Source organism: Stegodyphus dumicola, chromosome X2, assembly GCF_044657685.1.
Source record: "Stegodyphus dumicola isolate Sdum_Otavi_A_Nest chromosome X2, ASM4465768v1".
NCBI classification, from domain to species: domain Eukaryota; kingdom Metazoa; phylum Arthropoda; class Arachnida; order Araneae; family Eresidae; genus Stegodyphus; species Stegodyphus dumicola.
In genome coordinates, this window is record NC_140781.1 from 89,626,997 (window position 1) to 89,648,514 (window position 21,518).

At 33.6% G+C, this 21,518-nt stretch overlaps 1 protein-coding gene across 5 annotated transcripts in view; it reads right to left on the reverse strand.

Moving 5' to 3' along the window:
- The window catches only part of LOC118199650 (retinoic acid receptor RXR-alpha-B-like), a 329,703-nt gene that overhangs the window by 25,689 nt on the left and 282,496 nt on the right, over positions 1–21,518 (reverse strand). For 4 of the 5 annotated variants that reach the window (XM_085809907.1, XM_085809906.1, XM_085809908.1 and 1 more), the window contains exons 4-7: positions 19,918–20,075; positions 14,717–14,877; positions 6,108–6,270; positions 2,391–2,615 (exon numbers count right to left, since the gene is read on the reverse strand). In XM_085809907.1, the coding sequence (XP_085666033.1) occupies positions 2,391–2,615; positions 6,108–6,270; positions 14,717–14,877; positions 19,918–20,075 (707 nt within the window). The remainder of the gene's footprint in view (positions 1–2,390; positions 2,616–6,107; positions 6,271–14,716; positions 14,878–19,917; positions 20,076–21,518) is intronic. The other variant, XM_035371547.2, reaches the window with a different exon arrangement.

Sequence of the window (21,518 nt, forward strand, 5' to 3'; positions counted from 1 at the left end):
TTCAGTCATCAGCAGGGCACACAAAATATCCTAAACCCTGGTGGAATGCCGAATGTCAAGAAACACACCGGAAGCAAAGGAAAGCATGGAGCATGTTTTGCTGCTATTCAACCACTGCAAATTTCATTGCTTATGAGACTAAAGCAAACACATGGAAAATCTGGAGACAGAGCCAGAGGGATTCATGGAAGAAGTATGTTTCTTGCCTCATCTCCAGTACACTGAGTAAATGAGTTTGGGAAAGAAAAGTTAGAAAGCTATCACGGAAAACTTTCAATTTTCATTCAGAATCTCATGAAAGAGGCTGTTTCACTTAAAAATGGGTTCTGTGCTGTCTAAATCATTTTATCAAAAAGAGGGAGTGCCATAGGGCTGTGTACTAAGTGTAACCCTTTTTAATGTTAAAATAAATGCACCTTTCTTTCCCATATCACATACTTAAGGAAAAAGTACTTAAACATTTTGAAAGTATTATCAAATACCTCCTGGGATACAGATAAAACTTTCATGCTCCGAATTTACAGAGCTCTTATTCGCTCCAAACTTGATTACAGACTGGTGGCCTATGGATTGGCATGGCCTTCTGTGATAAAGAAGATTGATTTTGTTCACCACCAAGTCCTGAGAATTTGTTCAGGAGCTTTCAGAACATCTCCTGTGCAGAGTTTGTTTTTAGAACATTTCGAGCCACTTACTCCAGCTGAAGCATAAGCAACTCTTCAATATTACTTCAAAACTGTATCACATCCTGATCATCCAGCCAACCGCTAATGCGTGATAGCCAGTTCTATTTGCTCTACTACATGTGTCCTTTTTGTATTCTTGCCTTTAATTTATGCCACCGACAGTGGATGCAAGAACATGACTTGGAAAAGGTGAAAGTCCAAGCGGTAAAGTATTTGGAAATACCACTTTGGAAAGATGCACACATTGAGCTTCTAAACATATTTTCCAACTTAGCTTAAGATAACACCAGTAATGCCATGTAGAAGCAGATTTTCCATGAACATAAACAAGTTTTCAATCACTACGTTGCACTATATACAGATGGATCTAAGTCCCAGGATCACATCGGCTCTGCCTTCTGGTGCGAGAATACTATTGAGGGAAGAAAACTTCATCTTGCTTGTACTATCTTTACTGCGGAGATTGTTGCTTTAAGATTAGCTCTATCTTTCATAGGTAAACAACATAGGAAAAATTTCATTACTTAAAAAGATTCATTAAGTGTGCTAAACACAAATCCATTAATCGTAGAAGTGCTGAAGCTCAATATGAGCATCAAGGCCAAAGGTTACCATATCCTTTATTGCTGGGTACCAAGTCGTGTTGATATAAAAGGGATGAATTGGCGGATATTGCTGCAAAATACACCTGTGGGACATCCAGCCCACCCAGATTCAGATATAAACATTCTGATTGGGAGAAAAATTTTGATGAAATGGCAGAAGCTTTGTGATGCGCAGTTAACCAAGAAATTACAAAATATAAAACCTAAAATAAAACACTAGAAATGTAACCTAAACCGAAAGGAGCAGGTCCTTCTGACCCAACTAAGAATTAGTCACACAAGGCTAACTTGCAGCCTGGCGTGACAAGGCTAACTACTGATGAGCGAAACTGAACCAGTATATGCTGAATGCAGTACTAATTAACCAGTAAACATATTTTAATTGATTGTCCAATTTTTAATTGCTTTCAAAATTTATATTTTAATATTTGTGAGATTTCAGCAAAAGATTTAGTTGGTGAAAAAACCCATCATAACATTTTTAATTTTTAAAAGCTACAAATTTTTACCGCGTTATTTGAATGCCTTGAATTCAATTTGTGTTTCTGAAAGGTCTACCTGGAATCTAGTTATTATCAAAACTTATCCTTTTACTATAGAGTTTTCTATCTGCATTTCATGGTTTTTCATATCCTAGTATTTTGTAAAAGAATTTCATGTGTTTGATTTTATTGCAGGTTTTATTAGACTTTAGAGCTATTTTATACCTATAAGTAACTTTGTCTTAAATTTCTATTTGCAAGTATATACTGAATAGTACACGTGTTTTTGGTCTTTATTATTTTCAGCTTTGAAAATACACAACCTTTTGTTTGGCACAATATACCCCTATGGGTTTTGTGCCAAAAACCCAAACCAACCAACCTGTAGAAAAGATGTATTTTAAAGTTTTCTTAAATGTATTTACTGTACATAGTTTTATATATCATTAAATTTATTTAACCGAGAAATAGAAATCCAGGTCTTGATTGTTGGCCACACTACAACAGGTTCTAGCACACTCTCTTATCAATGCTCAGTTTTAAGTATATCATACAGAGCTACAAAGTAAATAATCTAACACATTGGTAACATAATTATAATAAAGAAAAATTTATACCTGGATTATAGAGCACAATTGCTCGAAGGCATCCAAGTTCTGTCTTGTCCATTTTCATTTCACGCATTTTAGCAACTAACTCTGAGAGAACTCTATCAAATATTGTACCAACTCCTGCACTATGGGCACTATTTCTGTGAACAACTAGTCCAGTTGCTAACACTATACCATCTTTAACAGCTACAGATCGATGTGAAAAAGCAGCAATTAATAATTCATTCCAGCCTGCAAAACAAGATGTCAGACTGATTTCAGAAACTGAATAAGTAAAAATATAATTCCAGTTTTTGCTGGTATGCTGGTATAAAAACTACTGCCCAAATGTTCCCAAAAATATGTAAGACTACAAAATTTTATGATATCCATATGTGATAGAAAACAATAGTAATAATTTACGCATCTACATCACATTCTGCAAAAATTTTCCACTTATGTTTAAACTAAAGAAAATTTCACAGCTAACGAATATAAAAACACTGAAAAACAAAACATCAATTACATATACACAAAACGTAACACAATAAATAGCGAAATTCATTCCCTTTTGGTGTTAATTTCAATAACAAAATATGATTACCGTATTTCTAATTAACAAGAAAGAGAGAAACAAGAATTTTTCTCTTTTCCTTTGATATACAAGCAATTTACAGCATTTAAAAAAAAAAATGTTTTGAACAAATCTATCATTACCAGAGTCAAAAGTCTTGTATATCATTCTAAAAACTAAAATGCTTTTAAACTTAATGACAACCAACTTAACATTGGAATAATATCTGATAAAGAAGTGATTAAAATGGGCTGAAAACTGTTTCAGAGCTTATGCTGCAAAAGCAGATGATGAATGAATTTCCATTACTCAACAAAATAAGCGAGCATATCAGCAGTTCAGCCATATAATGAAAATAATAATATGCAATTTAATTTCAAAACCACAGGATTTAAGGGTAAAAATTAACTATACAAAACAAAATATCACGACAACAACCAAAAAAAAAAAAAAAAACTATACAAACTGTATTAAGTATTACATTCAGCCAAACAAAATACAAATAATAATACATTCTGCTTATAGAACTAATTTATAAAATGCAGCATACAGATGCATAATTAAAAAATGAAAAGTGTTAACTAGTTGTGACCAGTATGGACTTGCATGCAGGACTGACACCAGAGCCTGTGCAACTGCACAGGGTGGCCGAATTTAAGGGGTCAAAATTCTTTGCATTTAGAGAAGCACCAAAGAACAAAATTTAGGAATGGTTACTTTTTTAGAATTTAGGGAAGGTACTGGACAGTAGAATCTATGTGCAGTAAAATTTAGGGGTATCAGAGTTTACATCAGGCAGCAAAGTGCCTAGCACTGACCATCTTGCACGAACCTTTGTTAACCCGGGAAGACGCGCGTGCACGCTCAAAAAAGTTCGCTGCCAATCTCCCCCTATAATCCGAAATGCTTAGGTCCATCAGTAGCTACCTTCAAGATCATGTTCTATACGTCTAGAAGGGAAAGGGAAAATTCCGAGCATTTATTGTTGTTTAAATAATAGTTTGGGGTGTGCAAACACCCCACGCGCGCTTTCGTGTTACTATTTTTTAGTGTGAGCCATGGCGTGTGCAAGTCGCTCTGTTCGATCTTTTCCTCATTTGACATGTGATAAAGAGATGAAAAGACTTCAAAAATTATTAGAGGTGGTTTCGTCAAATGAAGGTTTTGTAGAAGAATTAGAAGATTCAGATAATGAAGCTATATTTAGTGATCATGAGTCTGAATCAGAAGAAGAGTGCGACTCTTCAAAAGACATTCCTTGTGATCAAACTATTTTATAGGAAAGGATAAAAATTATCTCCAATAAGAGATTTATTTGAAAATTTTGTCAAGAATTGACAGAAATTATATCATGTAGGGGAATACATGACTTTGAACGAAAAGCTAGAACCTTTTCGAGGACGATGCTCCTTTCGGCAGTATATACCTAAAAAAAACCTGCAAGATATGGTATGATATATGCTATGGTTGATTCTAGAACCTTCTACGCTTTCAACATGGAAAGTTACGCATGTCAGCAGCCAGATGGGCCATACAAGAAAGTCAGCAGTTCTAGTGAAATAGCAAAGCGCATCCTAGCTCCAATATACAAATCTGGAAGAAACTTTACCACAGACAATTGGTATACCAGTTATGAATTGGCGAATTTCTTACAGAAAATGATTCGATGAACCACAAAAAAGAAAAAAATATATAATACAGGAGATGTTACATGTGCTCAAAGGAAAACGACAGAAAATCAAAAACTATATGTATGAAGAGTAAAAAACATACGTCAAGAGCATTGTGAAATAGATGCTTCATATATATATTACAAAATATCTAATGCTTCTTGGGTCTAATTGATTTCAATATTAATTATATAACTCGTTGTTCATGTAATAATTCTGCATAATTTGGATTATATTTGCATGCACAAATAAAAAACAAACATTTCTAATAGAAATCAATGATGCTAGGCATCTAAAAAAAATATTTGTTATTAATTTTAAGCTATTTTATATAATAAATATTGTTATTAATATAGAATGCATTCTTTTACTCCATTGTAATAATATGTTTAATTTGTACATCATTTAATTGCTTGGGGTGTGTTGACACCCCATGCGCGTTCTCGTGTTACATAATACAGCGCACGTCCTCCCGGGTTAAATTTGTGTACTATTTGCTAGCCATCTGTTCTTTAAGTTTGTGGTTAAACAGCACTACTGCTGAATATAATAATAGCTTAAATTCATATAGATTTATTAAAAATATATTTAATTGCACTTTGTTCTGATGAAGCTAGGATGAATGTTAGGAAGAAAATCTGGAACTGTAATCAAACTTCTACAAAAATTTCCAAAATTTGTAATTTAATATTGTTTACAATTAGCACTAGATTTGAAAAGAAAAATTCATGAAACAAATCATCTTCAGATATTACTTCATAAATTATATACTTTTTACCACCAATATTCTCTGAATCAGAAAGAATTAAATGAAGATGTTAAAGATCTAGGTACTAAAATATTAAAAATCAGCTTTAGGTTTGAATCAAGACATAGTTTATGAATGGCTTTTGCTATATGGAAGAATTATCCAGCTATGCAAGGCAATCATTATATACTGAATCACAAATACAAGGTTTCAAAAAACTAACTTCTAAATTTGGAATTTTTAAAAGACCTGGCATTGATGATCCGACACTATGTAGGAATTATCATATCACATATGTTGCAAATTTTTAACATTTTTTTCACATTTTAATGATTTCCTTCAAATTTAATATTCTTTTCTTGTTTATTAATAATTATTTTTATTTTCTGTTTCATAAACTGTAAAATACTTTCTCAGAATCTTGTATTTTATTTTTATAGAATAACATGTGACCCCTTCTTTAAATTTTCATAGCTTACCTCTGATATTAATTATTGCAAAACCATAATAAAACAGCAGAAAGTACATTAATTGAATTTGAAATATTAAATCAAGTAACAAAACGCACATAATATTAAATTCTTCTCATATAATTTACTTAGATCTTAAATTAATACTCAACCAATCACAAAGCAGGACACAAAATTTCCAAGTACAAATCAACAGAAATCTAGATTCTGAAATCAAATTATTAGATTATATATATAAGCTATAAATGTAAGATGTACTTTTTACATGAGAATTATAATTACCTGCTTTCAACAAAACCATTTGGTCTTCAAGAGGTAGCTCTGTAAAATGCGGGATATGCTTAGCCCATTCCACAAGCTGATAAAGTTGCCTGTCAGCTGCCTGACATATGTTAATTACTGGATCTTTTTGAGGTGACATTGGGCATTCTTGTTTAACAAACCACTGAAAATAAGGGTACATTTTTCATTTTAATTTTTATAGTTCACAGCTTCTATCTATACATAAGGATTACCATACAAAAGATAAGCACATTTTGGAAGGAAAAAAAGAAAAAAATATATACAGTCAAAAGTCGTTAATCCGGCCTCGTCGGGACTTCGGCGATTCCGGATTATCGATTTTTCCGGATTATAGATCATCAGTTTAAATCTGGTAAGATGGCATGCAGAAATTACAAAATTAAAAATATGAAACCGTAATTTATGAAATAAAGAATTATGATCTAAAGGGTATCAAAATTTACAAAAAGAAAAAGCTTAATATTTATTTGTTTACTTTATTAAACATTTCCTTCAATGTAAGTTGCTTCGTTTCATGTGATAATACTTTCTCTTTAATTCTATTAAACAGACATAATTTCTTGTTTAGTTACAAAGTTCCGCTGCTCAAGTCCTATAATTGCTGTGTTGAGAATACGGACTAATTTGTCAATCGAAATGTTTTCGTTTTCAATAACCTCTGGGTCACTTTCTTCACTATCGGAAGCGAATTATAATGACGAGGAACTTGATTTAAATCATATCAAAGACAGAATGAAATACTACACTTAGTATGGAATTATAAACCAAAGAAAATAAAAACATCTGCCCTGAAGATAAGGATAGTGCTGACAGATCAACTTCCAATCCGCCGCGTGAAATTGATAAATAGATTTCGGATCTCAAAACATACTTTCGCTTTGTAGATACAAATTACATATTAGTAAATATATATCGGAAATTCTATTTGACATAATCTTTCTAATCTATCATAATCTAATAATGACGTTTCTGCCCCCCCCCTCTGCCGCAGAGCAGCGTGAAATTGATAAACAGATTTCGGATTTCAAAACATACTTTCGCTTTGTAGTAAATATATATCGGAAATTCTATTTGACATAATCGAAAGTTCAAGCTTACTTTTATAAAATTGCTCTAACAGTCTGCAAAAAATAATAAGCCGGATCCAATTCGAAGATTAAGGAACAACGCAATCAGCAACATTAACTGAATTAGATAACTTTAGCTTAGCGTATAACTCCGTTACAATTTAAACGCGCATGCGCACAAACATATTCGCAGCCGTAAGGGTCTTACGCGCTCTCGTAAACGCCTGTGCGCATGCGTGAACGCGACGCATGCGCAGAAAGTTTGTAGCTTTGAGGTCCGGATTATAGATCATTCCGGATTATGGGTGTCCGAATTAACGACTTTTGACTGCATAACATAATTTATCCACCTTCTCCCCACACACACAAAAAAAAAAAATTAGGCACATTTAATAGATATGTATACGAGTCTAAAAAAGCTTTAACGTCCAGTATCCAGAATGATCTAATATCCGGCTGTTAAAAAATTAAAAAGCAAAGTAAATAAAATGAAATAAAAAAACCCACAAGGTCTAGGAACAGAGAATATAACAAAAGAAAGCATGTGTGCCCTAAATGCGATTTTTCTCTAGACTGATTCAGACTTCTGCCTGCAACTTTAAAACATTTGCTAACTAGGGAGTCACACCACGATCCAATAACAGTGAATTAATAAATGGTGATTGATATTTGCCAGGATCACACTTTTGGCCCTTAAGTGGTTATGGGGAGGGAGAGCTGATGCTATGCATTTTACCACCTGGTGCAATCTCTGTATGTCCTAAATTCTGCTGCTCAGTACCTTCCTAAATTTTACTGCCCAGCGCTACTAAATTCTCCTTAATTTTTGCTGCTTGATGATCCTCTAAATTCTAAAGTTCTGGTGACCCTTAAATTCTGAAATCTGATAAGGCTGCTATGGTGATGGTCCTACGGCAAATTAACATTTTCTATCTTACCTAAACAATACACCAAATCTAAATGTTACCATGTCTACATCTCATCTCACTAGATGATCTATCTCACTGATGATCTAAAATCCAGAAATTTCTGGAACTGACGAAGTCCCGATGATTCTGGATTTTGTGCTATACATGGTTCATTTCTTAAATGTGAAGAGATTCATTTATGCTTAATACAAAGACAACACATATAAGGATATTAGCAATAAAGTATATTTGTATAATGCAAAAGAAATTACCCTGTACAAAGAATGAATGAACTTTGTTTTAAGATGGGGGATGACTGAAGATTGGATTATTTAGGTTATGCCAAAGCACTCTAGGACTGCCTGACTAAGGGTGAGATACACATTAGTGGAGGACCTTTTTGAGGAAACCTGGCGTATATTGAAGTTGCATACAAAGAAAACCACAAAAACTTCCATGCATCCAGCCCCATTTGCCAGAATTAGAACACGGATTGAACTTCCTATGTTCAGTAATTGTACTGCTCGGCTCCAGCTGATGAACAGGACCTACTGGATCAATCTGAAACTGCATTATGATAAGCCACTAAAATGTACAATATATTCTCATTAATTAACCCATGGAAAAAAACCAACAATTATAGCATCTGATTCATTAGAATCATTCTTAATCTGACTCTTATTCATGAAATATACATACAGGGTGTACAGCGAAATTCTTAAACACTGAAATAACTTTTAAATACAGAAAGCTAGAATTGTGTTCACCTACACAAAAGCAGTTAAGTTCTATACTATCAGACTGATTGCAGCACTTCTAGAAATGAATTTTGGAAATTAAAAGATCCTATCACGAAAGCTGTAAAAGAAAGCAAAACAAAATCAGTAATAAATGTGTACAGCATCACCTGTTTATCATGAAATGATGCCCCATATATACCAATAACCTGAACAGAAGCTCTAAAACACAGATCTGCTGATATTCAATCAGCCGCATAAATCTGTCATTAATCGTGTCTGTCATACTACAAAGCGGATGCAAATGTACCAATAAAACTAACATAGACAAGCAAGGTATAATTTACTCTAGTAAGAAATTTACAGAGCAGCAGCAGGGCATTATAAAGTAGAAAAACACAAAATGATTTCTAGAAATATGAAATATCAATATTAATAATTATATTCGATGTGTCCACCATAGGCTGGAGATCAAGAATTTAAGAGGCCTTAATGACTGAAATATCTTGTTGCAGCACATACATTTACAGTATAATTAATGCCTTCTCTCCCATTCCTACTCTTTCTGTCTTGGTTTAGGTGCATCATATGCAATAATGCTATAGTTAAACTGGTAACGAGGTATTTTTGCGTGCCTACTTTCCTTGAGTCCTTTTCTCTGATGCCCTAACCGCGCGCTTATTTGCCATTACTTAACAGTTAATCCAGCTCTGATCGGGAGCTAGAACGTCTTCTTGATCTCCAATATGTTACTGCATGTCAGGATAATGTACATTTGTAGGTTGTTAACATCATGACATGGCAAGCTGTATACCAAATCCTTCCTGTAACTGCACGAGAAGTCCAATGGGATTAAGTCAAGTGACTTCAGTGGCCATTCCACAATACCTCCATATCCAATATTATCTCACAAAAAAGCTTTTCATGGTTGCCAGCTAATATGGTGGGAATCTATCACACTGGAATCACACTAAAAGCAGGTAGAAAACAATATGTCATTTACCAGGTAATCAAGTACTATGGTTTACAGCAGCTTCAAACATATTTGTCCAGGTAAGGTTAAATCATAGAACACATCCTACGAGGCAAGTGATCTAAATCCCTGAACAGATGATGAGGGACCACGGTAAATGATGAAGAATCTCTTTTTGTCATGAGGGGTTTGCAACTGTTCAGTAGTGTTGTATTAGTTTAATTAAACAATGTGATCCAGTTTTGTCTCTAATATTAGTCACTAAATCTTTCTGTACATACAGTGCATTTATCATGAAGTTGTACTAGTCATGCCAGTTTCTGATAATATCTCAGCAGTAACCTCATGCTGATGTTGTATCATACAGGTGAGCTCTCAATTTATGCAAAATTTACATACATGACCCCATGCAGGTACTAACATCTTTCGTAATCTAATTTAGTTGGGCTAATGCATAAATCAGGGCATCTACTGGCTGAACATGCACACCTGCAAGAGTCCACCTACCTGAACTGAAAAACTAAGTACTGCCCCATTTTCCTAAGCCTGTGGATGACATTAATGATAGAAGTCGCAGATGCATAATCTGAAATTAGTGAAATGGAAAGAATATTTTCTTGCTTGCCCAAAGAATGCACTACCTGGACAAGAGAACCATCTTGTAGCACTTCTTGTTGGAATAACTTGTTGTGCGTGGACATGTCCACATACTGTCTGATAAACTTTCCCTAACTGCCAAATTATACTTCCTGAAGAGGAATGATGTACATTTTCTGTTTGCATAGTATCATCACCATATATTCTCACTGATTTGGAGATGAATTTCCTTTCATGACTTTACATTTTGCAATGCCATTAGTGAAGTGTTTATTGGGCATCAAAGGGTCTGCACTTCAGGGTTTCTGTTCACATTTATGGTCTACGTACGGCATCTTTCCATCTTAATCCAGACTCATTACATGCTTGCTTTTTATGTTTATTTTATTATTTCTTTTAGTTTTTGCAAGAGAATCGATTATTTCCAAAATTTGCTTCTAGAGAAATTACAAACAAAGACAGATCACCTGAACTTCCAGACTACCCTTTCAAAAAGGACAGCTTTGATTTCCTGCAAGTATTAAAATTCCTCATAGAATTTGAGAACTTTCTCTAAATAAATTTCCTTAAACAAGTGTTCCGTTCCCTTTTAGTTGCCTAAATCACAAATAAAGCACTTCACTTACTTTCTTGCATTTGCCAACTTTCAAACTTTGCTTTCCAATAAACTACATATTCTTTTTCTCTTTTCATATACAAAAAAGCTTTAATCTCAGAACCTTTTTTCCCCCCAATCCTATTTTTAAGTAGCTCGTCTAGCACCTAAATTCCATGGCAGTTTTATTAATACTGTTCAGTCTCTTTAAGACATTCAATTTCATTTCCTTCTTGTTGAACATTTCCACTTGCATAGATAATACAACATAACACTTGTAAGCCTAGATGTAAACAGAGAAATTGTACTCAGAATGAATCTGACGGAGAGAGGGAATGTGGTAGATTAGAATTTCCATGAAAAGGCACAAAACCTCTTACTAAATTCTTAACACAGTTCCAAGAATTATTGTCATGAAAGAAAAGAGAGAGAGTACCAGAACAGATATTTAACAGAACAGGAAGCCATGCAGATTCTACACATAAATCTGTAGTGTATGTAAGCAATCAAATATGAACGAGCCTTTATTGGCTGAGAGTTTGGATGGTTATTTGCAGTTGAAACTGTTAGATGAGGTTGCTGAGAATAAGGAAACCACACCAGCCAGCTTGCCCCTTGCTTTATTTAGTAGCCCTTACAATGAGTGAGAGAAGTGTGCCCCTCTCTGTAGAGCAATGCATAAAGTTCCTCATCTGTGAAAATGTGAAACCAGCCAAAATTTACTGCTGAATGCATGCCTATTTCAGGGAAGCTACCCCTTCATGGTTAAGAGTGAAGGTTTGGTGCAATAAATTCAAGTCATGAACATGTTGCAAACCAAAGCCATCCACATCATCTTTGCACCAGTATGACTAATGAAAACATTGCACATGTTTGTTAGTTTATCGGACGGAATTAATGCTACACAGTGCTTGAAATATCAAAAGAACTTGGTGCCAGCTATGGAAGTGTCCAATCAGTCATCAGAAAGCAATTGGGCTTCAGAAAAAAAATCTCAGCTCATTGGGCTCCAAACTTGCTGAATGATGATAAAAAAGCTGCACGAGTTCGCATTTCTCAATTGCTTCAAACTCGTTTTGAAGAAGAAGGGGAAGCTTTTTTTGCATAAAATTGTCACATGTGACAAGACCTGGGTGCATCATTACACCCTCTTCCCCAGTCAAAGGGTGGAGGGATGGAATGCAGAAGAAATGATGAAGGAAACCCTATGAAAGCCAAAATTTTATTTGGGCGAGGAAAGTGTTGGCTATGGTTTTTTGAGACTGTAGGGGTCCTACTGGTCAATTTCTTACACAGACATGAGACCATCAACACAACCTACTACTACCACAGTCTCTTAGATCAAGTTAGGCTTCAGTATCAATGCAAAAGAAGAGACTGTCCCATTTACTAGGAGTTGATCCTTCACAATGCCAAGCCCCAGTAGACAGGTGTAATACAGCAGAAACTGGTGGAAATGCACTGGAAAATGCTTGATCATCCACCTTTAAGTCCAGACTTATCACCATATAAGACTAGGCTCCACTAGATCTGGTTATATAGCAGATAACCAGGTCTATGCACCTGACGAAACATACAAGCAACAAGCTTTCATTCATGTGTATATATGTAAATATCTGTAAACTAGCCCTTTTTTTCTAATTTTCTACTAACATACCCAAAACACTAAGTTGGAGCACCCAACAAAAATAATACATTAATGTTAAATCTGTTTATTAATAATAAGGTTGAAAAGATAAACAACCAGAAAAAGGTTGCTGGTGCAACGATCGGGATAACATGACTGACCTGTAGTGCCCATTGAGAGGTGAATTAAAATAGGTGAGCAGGTGGAATTAAAATAAATAAATAAATCATCCCCATGGGATTTTTACATGTTTGGACACTTCAAAGAAGAACTTGGAAGCAAGCGATTTGAGACACATAATCAAGTAGAAACATTTGTGTGCAACTGGTTATATACCTGTTTAACTTCAGTCTGCAAGAACGGAATAAAATGAGGAGATTATTTAGAAAAATAATTTGTAGAAACATATATGTTTCCTATAAAATAAATTTTGTTTAAGCAAAATGCTCGTTTATATTTGATTCACTCTCATAATTACAACACAAATTAAAATGTACATATACTGCTTGCATTTAACAGACAATATTAAAAATTATAACCAGATCAATACGTTATTTTGATGATAATGCTCTGCTTGACCAGAAGATAATAAGTGATTTAAAAAAGTGATAATCAATTTACATGGAATGGCAAGTAATCAGAAATCAAGTTTGCGAGAATCTACTGTACTTGCAAGCTGTACTTATCCAGTTAAGGTAGCTTTAAATAGAAGTTGAAATAAAGAAGCAATTTCATTTAACCATAACAAATGCTGTTTAAAAGAATTATCTTTCATGTAGCCTATCGTTTCTTTCATTCACTTGTTTCATTATTTCAGTTTGGCTTATGTGATTATGGCAAAGTCTCAAGGGCATGTGCTTATAAGAAGGGATGCCTTCATGGAGGACTTTCTAAGGGAAATTGGCCGGTATACATATTACACAAACCATGGGAAAAATGGAGAAAACCATGAGAATACCCATGGCAGCAAGCCCATTTACGGGATTCGAACCTCGGACCAAACTACCAGTGTTCAGCGACTTTACCACTCAGCTGCTGGTGGGCCCTGTTTCATTATTTCATTTAATTTTTATGATTTAATATTTTATTTTGTTATATTTAAAACTTTAATTATTCATTAATTATAATTTTATTTATTTATTTGATTTATATAATACTTGTCTGAATTAAAAGAACAAACACAATATTTTCTGTATCTTACTGCAATACAAGAGTATTATTAATATTAAATTATTACACTGTTTTATTATTGTCACATAACTGCCACTATAATGCTATTTATTATTAGCATCATAAATGTGCTTTTCATTGAGATTACAGTTACCTAATAACTTTACATTATAGATATTCTCAGGAACAATCCAGAGCTCTGGCTCTCTGGCTGGAACTCTGGCTGCAGCATTTTTGGCAACCTATGCAATAAGTATCGTTGGTACTCCATATAAACTAATTAACAATTCAAAGCAAAATGTGTCTTTCTATAGTTGTCGGTCGACAGAACAATTTAGATGGTGCCATAGATGACTGCCTATGTATGGATTGTGCTATGCCTAAAAGCTACTTGTACTAGAGATGTGTTTTGTTGAAAATGGATTACATTTATCTACATCACTTAGCATTTATCTGTATCACCAATGCACTTCACCTAGAGGATTTTAGACATTAATGTCACATAATGTGAATTTTTGCCTAGCCTGTTCGCAATAAATGAGTAATTCCATTAAATGTTTGAAGCTTTGAACAGAGATTAAGAACAAAAAAAAATTGTACATATTTTTCATTTTTCCGTAGTTTGGATAGGGTTTTTTTAAATATTTTAAAATTTACTTTATCACTCATATTACATAGTGTTTCTGGAATTTTGATAGGAAACTACAAATGTTTTTAACGATTTTTACTAGGTTTCAAACCTCCTTTCTTCTGTAAATATATATATATATAATTCATTTAATTTACATTTAATTACTTTATTTTGAATACATATATAATGAATATTCTTAAATATAGGCATCCTACTGATAAAACAATCCATACATCATGCATATAATGAATAAATATTCACAGTTATTCAATATAATACTTACACTGGCATCTATATCTTCAGTTTTTGGTTCAACTCTCAGTTCTGCTTCTAGAATACGATCTATGGACATATCATTTTGAGAACTGCTTGTACTTTCCACTTCATTTTCATTTCTTTCTTTTGTTCTCTGTCTTTCTTCTTGGACAGCTGCACGGCATATAACTATGTCAACCAAAATTATAATACTTGCAACAGTGTTTAGGGTTTGAATATATACTTCCAAAGAAGTTTCTATCCAACCCTAAGTACAAAATGCATACACGTTTTACATTTAAAATAGTTCTTCGAAATTTTTACTGCAAGACTTTTATTTGAAATTTTTTATTGGTTTTTTAGTTAATAACAAAATTAATTATGAAAGAAAATAAGAATGAAATGAAATGCATTTAAAATTTCAAAATCCTAATAACAATGTTTTTTTTTCCTTATATATAAAAAATGTTTAGTACTTATTTATAATTTTTAGAATAAATGTTTACATTTAAAGACTCTGCCAGTAAATTAGATCTACAAGACAAGAAGACATTTAACCAACTTTAACTACTGTTAGAGTTCTCTATTACCCAGAAGTTCAAAAATCATAAAATTCACATGAAAAATTTAATAATTTTAAGCTCCATTTTTAATTAAAAATTAAAAAATTTCACTGAAATTTTAAGTAGTAAGAGTAGTAAGTAATAATTTTAACTTTTAAATTAAAATTTTGCTCTAGAATTTGTAATTTTCATATCAAAATGTACACATAAAAGGCAAACAAAAAGGTTAATTTAAAACAAAACATGTGAGAATTTGACAAAAGACACCTTCACATTTGACTACTTTGAAAAAACAAAAAGCTCCTGTTCATGACTTAATGGCTCACATTCTACCTGTTTTTCCTCAGCATCAAATGCAAGAGGCAATCATCATTTTTATTAGAAAATAAGAAATTCAACTTCCAAAAACTAAATGAATAAATGCTTACATTGATCAATATTTCATTAACCACTTTATTTGCCATTATAGTTACATTATTAATTACTCTTTTATTCTATGTGTAAATAATCAGTATTTCAAGAAGAAAATTTATTTAAGTCACTCTTTTAATGCAGTATTTTGAATAGAATGACTGTTGATTATGCATATCTCCTCCTCCCCAAAAAGAAAAAGTTTTAACAATAAATTAATGCATAAGCCAAAGAAAATAAGTTTTGCCCATAACAGTATTTTCTGAATAAATATAGGCTAGAGGAAATTTAAGAACACACTTTGATTACAAACATTAAATCGTAAAATACCAGCCTAAATTTCCATACATATTGATTGAACTTATTTTCTTGATGTGGAAATCAATCTGATATTTTTTAGGGTTCAAAGTTTGCATTTCATTAATCATATTTATATATTTGGATTACCTTTTTCTCGACATATCACTCACTTTCTAAAGTTACTTTTTGATATTTATACCTCTTTTGAATACCCCATTTTACAACTGCCTGTTTAGTTTTTCTATATTCAGAATAATGTCATTTAAGTTTCTTAAAAGATGCACTGACTGTAAAATAAGGAGTTTACAATGCAATCGGGAACATAGAAAATACTCCTAGATAATGCTCCTGGATTATATGTATGCCACTATCAATACTAATTCAATAAAGAAAACATATCCAATAATCTCTCAGTTACAGATTTCTCGTTTATAAGATGATTTTCCAATTCCCACCATGAAGAACAGAAGAATAATACAGTTTGCCATTTCTATGTTGTACTTTGAAGCATACTCTCAGTTATGTGTCGCAAAAAAATTTAAGTCATTGAATATGGCTCAGGTAAAAAGAATTTTTTTTCACTTTTCATTACATTATACAGCATCATGATTTTTTTTCAGAAAAGTCCATGAAATTTGTTTCTCAGTATGTCTGTTAACAATGCTCAATCCTTCAGCTTTCTAATGGTTATATTAAAATGGTATCATATACTTTACTAACTGTGACAAGCAGATATTTGAAAGAACTTTTCTATCGTAATTTCCCCTCCACATTGGCTAAGAGTTCCAAATTGTTCTTTGCTAAACCAATCAAACTTCATTTTGACTTTACTACAGAGTGTCCACTTTTATTTACATGATAACTATGATGGTTGGCAATAGCTGGTTGTTATACATCATGTGAAAAAACTGTGTAAAGAATTGTTTGGCTCAAACCATATTTAGGCATGATAATAGTTTTAATCTACCATAATTTTATCTATTTTTATCAATTTGAATGCTACAGTTCAACATCTTCCTCAGTCATTTCTTACACTGTTTTTTTTTTTTAGAGAAAAACTTTATTAATTTCGCTTATGACCAAACCCATTCAGGCAGGAAAAAAAAAGGGGGGGTCGAACAACATAAAACTTTAGGTCCAACATAATTTCAAATGCCAAAATCAACTTTGTACGTAATCTTGGGGTGGGGAATCCATCAGAAAATGCCACATTTACAGTTACTGTGGGATTCAAAGAAATAATCTTGAATGGAAAGCCTCAGATTTTGGAATCGCCTTCGATTTGTAGGTTGAAAGACATGCCCTGCTTATTGCAAAGATCTGAAATCCGATGTAAATGCAAGTACACATATTTTCGGAATCAAACTTGAAAGGATACAGCTTCCTTGAAAACTAGATCCTGAGCAATGGAATACAGGCTTTGTTCTAGTCAAGTCTTGATTAGCTTCAATAATGCATATGATGTTTCCATGGCCTGAATTTTTGGGAGCTCTGATAGTTTTGAGACAATATAGTTGTATCATATCCAGATTTCTTTTCCTGAGATGAAATAATATGATAATCTATTTGCACAGATCATTGGCTTCAGATGGGAAACAATTAAATAGTCAATCACAGTGCAAAAATTCAGTAGTGCGGAAGGGGGTGGGAAGAGGACAAAAAGTTCAGACTTTTCTGCCCAGAAACAAAAAACAAGGTACGTAGTTTTATTCAACTGGAACGCTAAGAAGACCCAGTCAACTTTTTTATACTATCAAACTCCACAGCAATGTTTAAACATATGTATATTATATGATTTATGGTTAGACCAAATGGTTATAGTTAACTTCTTCAGGATAGTACGATAGCTAATAGGATGATTGGATGCCCAAATGATAATGATAGGATGCCAAATGGATGACAATAAAATGAGTTGTATGTGCATTAAACGATTCCCATTCACATTTACTTGTGCTTGTGTATGTGTGATCAGACAATGTGTTTTGCAAAGATACCTTTTGGTATAAGTTACGATAACAAATATTTGAAAAGTGCACTGTCATTGGAACCAAATAAAAACACATTTCCTTTTATTATAGATGCAATATACTTCAGGATTATAAGTACCTTTTGTGATCTTTTCCACTGGCCTCTTACTAACATTCAGATCTGGATTAACCATTAGGCAAAATAAGCCCATGCTTACGGCATCAAGGATAGGAGACACCATAAAAGGGTCCTTGAAACTCGAGGAAAAGGGACACCACAAAAAATTATCGTTGTTGGTTTTATCATGGAATGTATGGTGTAGCTAAACCAAGGCTGAAAAGGAAGAAATTTGAAAAAAACTGGTATTATACTTTAAATGCATTATGCGGGGGGCACCAAAATATTTAAGTGTTTAGGTCTCTATAAGCCTTAATCTGGACCCAGTGAGAGAGGATTTTACATAACAATATAATTATTTTCAAAAGTATCACACAAAGTTAATCATCCCCTTGAGAAGAAATTTAGCTATTTCTTCCACTAATTACCCCTTAATACATAATTAACTATACATAAAAGCACAAAATTTGCCATTTGGATCTTGCAATGATTTTCTTAACACCAGGTATTTCAACTGCAATGTTACCAATAATTTTCCAACATAACTCAGAGAATTATTTTTGCATTGGAAACTGGGAAATTCTGTATTCTATGTTATATTTTAAGGGCTTTATTATTCATTATTTTATATGTATTTGTTGCCTTTAAAGTATGGAATCCATTGTTTCAAAGAATACCTAGTTATTTCATGAAATAAATGATCAAGTCAGTTCAAGTGTGTAATAAATTAATAACTCCACATTTTAACTAGTTATTTCATAGAATGGCGATCTACTCCCCATTAAAATATAAAATTTCCAATATAATTCATTCTACTCATTAGTATTAGCTAAGGGAGACTGTGTTTTGGAAGCTGTACAAAAGATTAACAAACTGTGTTTTAAAGAACAGAATACCTGCAAGAAAAGACAAAACCCTAAAGAATGTTAAAAAATTGAAGCTAAGATGAAATTAATGCTAAATCTTATTTTGAAGCCACTGTAGAGCTTACAAACCATATCCCAGTACCTGAAATTCTCAGAGAAGGTGACGCCAGATCTGTTTTAATGTTATCATCAAATTAACCTAAGAAGGGATTTCATAAATGAGAACAAGAAACAGCCACATAAATATATATTCCCCAACCCAGTTCAGCATCTGTGAGTAATAACTAATCAAGATCAAAGAAGTTTCGAATACAGAGAAATCACTCCGGTCAGTTGCTACAAATCAAAAGTTAGGTACCAGTAACGGATTTAAAAAATGGTCACATAAAACACAATAGTCCAACAAAAAATGTATTTCCTTTAGATATAACATTCTACACAACTCTAAGTGCTATTTTACTAATACTTGTTGTAACAAAACATTTTATTTTGTCTTTATATAAATAACATTTTGTGTACTGCTTAATTCAGTTTCATTATTTATTGTATTAAATAACAAGTGTACAATTATTAGTTTATTACATACTTTAACTATTATTTCATGAAATAAACTAGGCTTTCTATGACATAACTGAATTATATGCTTTAATGGAAGCATACCTATTTAATATTTGAAATCTAGTGATAGACAAGATCTAGTTTCATAATTTTAAAGTTATACAGAAAGGGAAACACCAGCAACATCCACAGTAAGCCTGTCTGTGGATGAGATAATATCACAATTATAAAAATCACAATTTTACATTCAAAAGCTAAAACTAGTTTTTGGTAGTAAAAATTTTTAAAAAATTAAAACTATCAATATATTTTTACCTTTATTTAACAATATATGCATTCCAGAGTTAAATGATATGCAAATATCTTTACAAATGATTCATTACATATGTTACAAAAAATACAAATTTATGAAAAGGAACCCATCTTAATTAAAAATTTTAAATTACCTTCCCGTTTCATTCCCATAGCTAAACATTTTTGATAACGACAATATTGACAACGATTCCTTTGTCGCTTATCAATAATACAGTTACGATCTTCACGACAGGCATAAGATAGATCTTTACGTACTGTCCTCTTGAAAAAGCCTTTGCAGCCTTCACAACTGTAGAGAAAAATATATTTATAAAGAAAAGTTTAAAAAAAAAACTGAAAATAGGTTTAAATCACTTAACATCTACAAGTAACAATGATAAAAGGAAGCATTTATGCAGGCTGTCTCACTAGAAAGTGGCTCTGCGAAAAGTGTGATAAAAATCTTATAACGAAAGGAAACAAAACCAAATTTTTATATGACATACCTTCGAGTTTGAAAAATGAAAGTGCATTAGAAGAGGAGCTGGAAGTGATCTCCTCCTACCTGTACACACAGTTAAACATGGGGCTGCATGTTTGCGAATGTTGCTGCAAGTATTAGGCATCACTCCTTGGATTTCACAACGGATGTTCTGATGCAAATCATGGCGGGCGGTGCCCGTACCTGAGGACAAGTCTTCGGAAATGACTGCTGGTGGTAGGAGAGCCGGGGTATGATTCAAGGGTGCAAGCACTGAGGGATGGAGGCTTGCCTCATTTCCCTCAGTTCAGCATCAGCCTCCTCGTGGGGCCTGCTGAAAACTATGTCAGCCTCGGCTAGCATAGGCTAATGGTGCTAGACAAATTACCCTTGAGATCGACTGGGTGGAATTTCTGGAACCGACCACTTGTGGGAGGAAACCCGAGGTTCTTCCTGACAACTGGCTGGACTTGTGTTCAGACAGCTTCGATTCTTTGAGCAAATAAACAGTCTTCAAAGTATAGACTAGAGCCACCGTTTATTCGGTGGTGGTTCAGGCTTGGCAGGGACCATATGGTACTGTCTTGTCTGCAAACTTGGCTGTGGGGATGTTACAGGGTCATATATTGAAGGCTGTCTGAGGGGGATTGGTTCCGCTCGATCGGTGTGGAGGGACGGCAATGTCTGACTTTTGTAACTTTTAATTAGTACTGTGAGAGGGAGTGACCTCGCTCGCAGGAAAATAAGCGTTGTTTTTTTAGTAGTCTGAGTTGAGATCAACCCTGTGGATCTCTTCGTGACGAACGCCCATCGTATCAATTCGATGAAATTCTCTAGGGAAATTTTTGCTCCCTCTGCAGCGACCATGAGGGGTGGTGCCCTCTCAGTATGGCCCCTGGAATCAGTTCTAAACTTTGAAAGGGAGGCTCAAGTCTCCAGGGCAAGGGCTCTGACTCCAGTGTTAATGTTAATGATGCAAATCATCGATGTGCTTGTACGCATTACATTTAAGATGACACCATTGGAAAAACTCAAGGAAGATCAAGTCTGGAAAAAAGGAGTGATTCCACTGTGCTCATATTCACTAGAGATGTGTGGCATGTTGCTCCATCTTGCTGGTAAGCCAAGCTCCTCATCATCCAACTAGTTCCCAAATTCATGAAAAAGTGCCTGGTACACTTGACTGGTGACAATAATGTAAAACAATTGGCCTGATGATGCGCCGCTGTGGTAATGCACAAAAGACACTCATCTTGTGTGAATGAAAGGGTT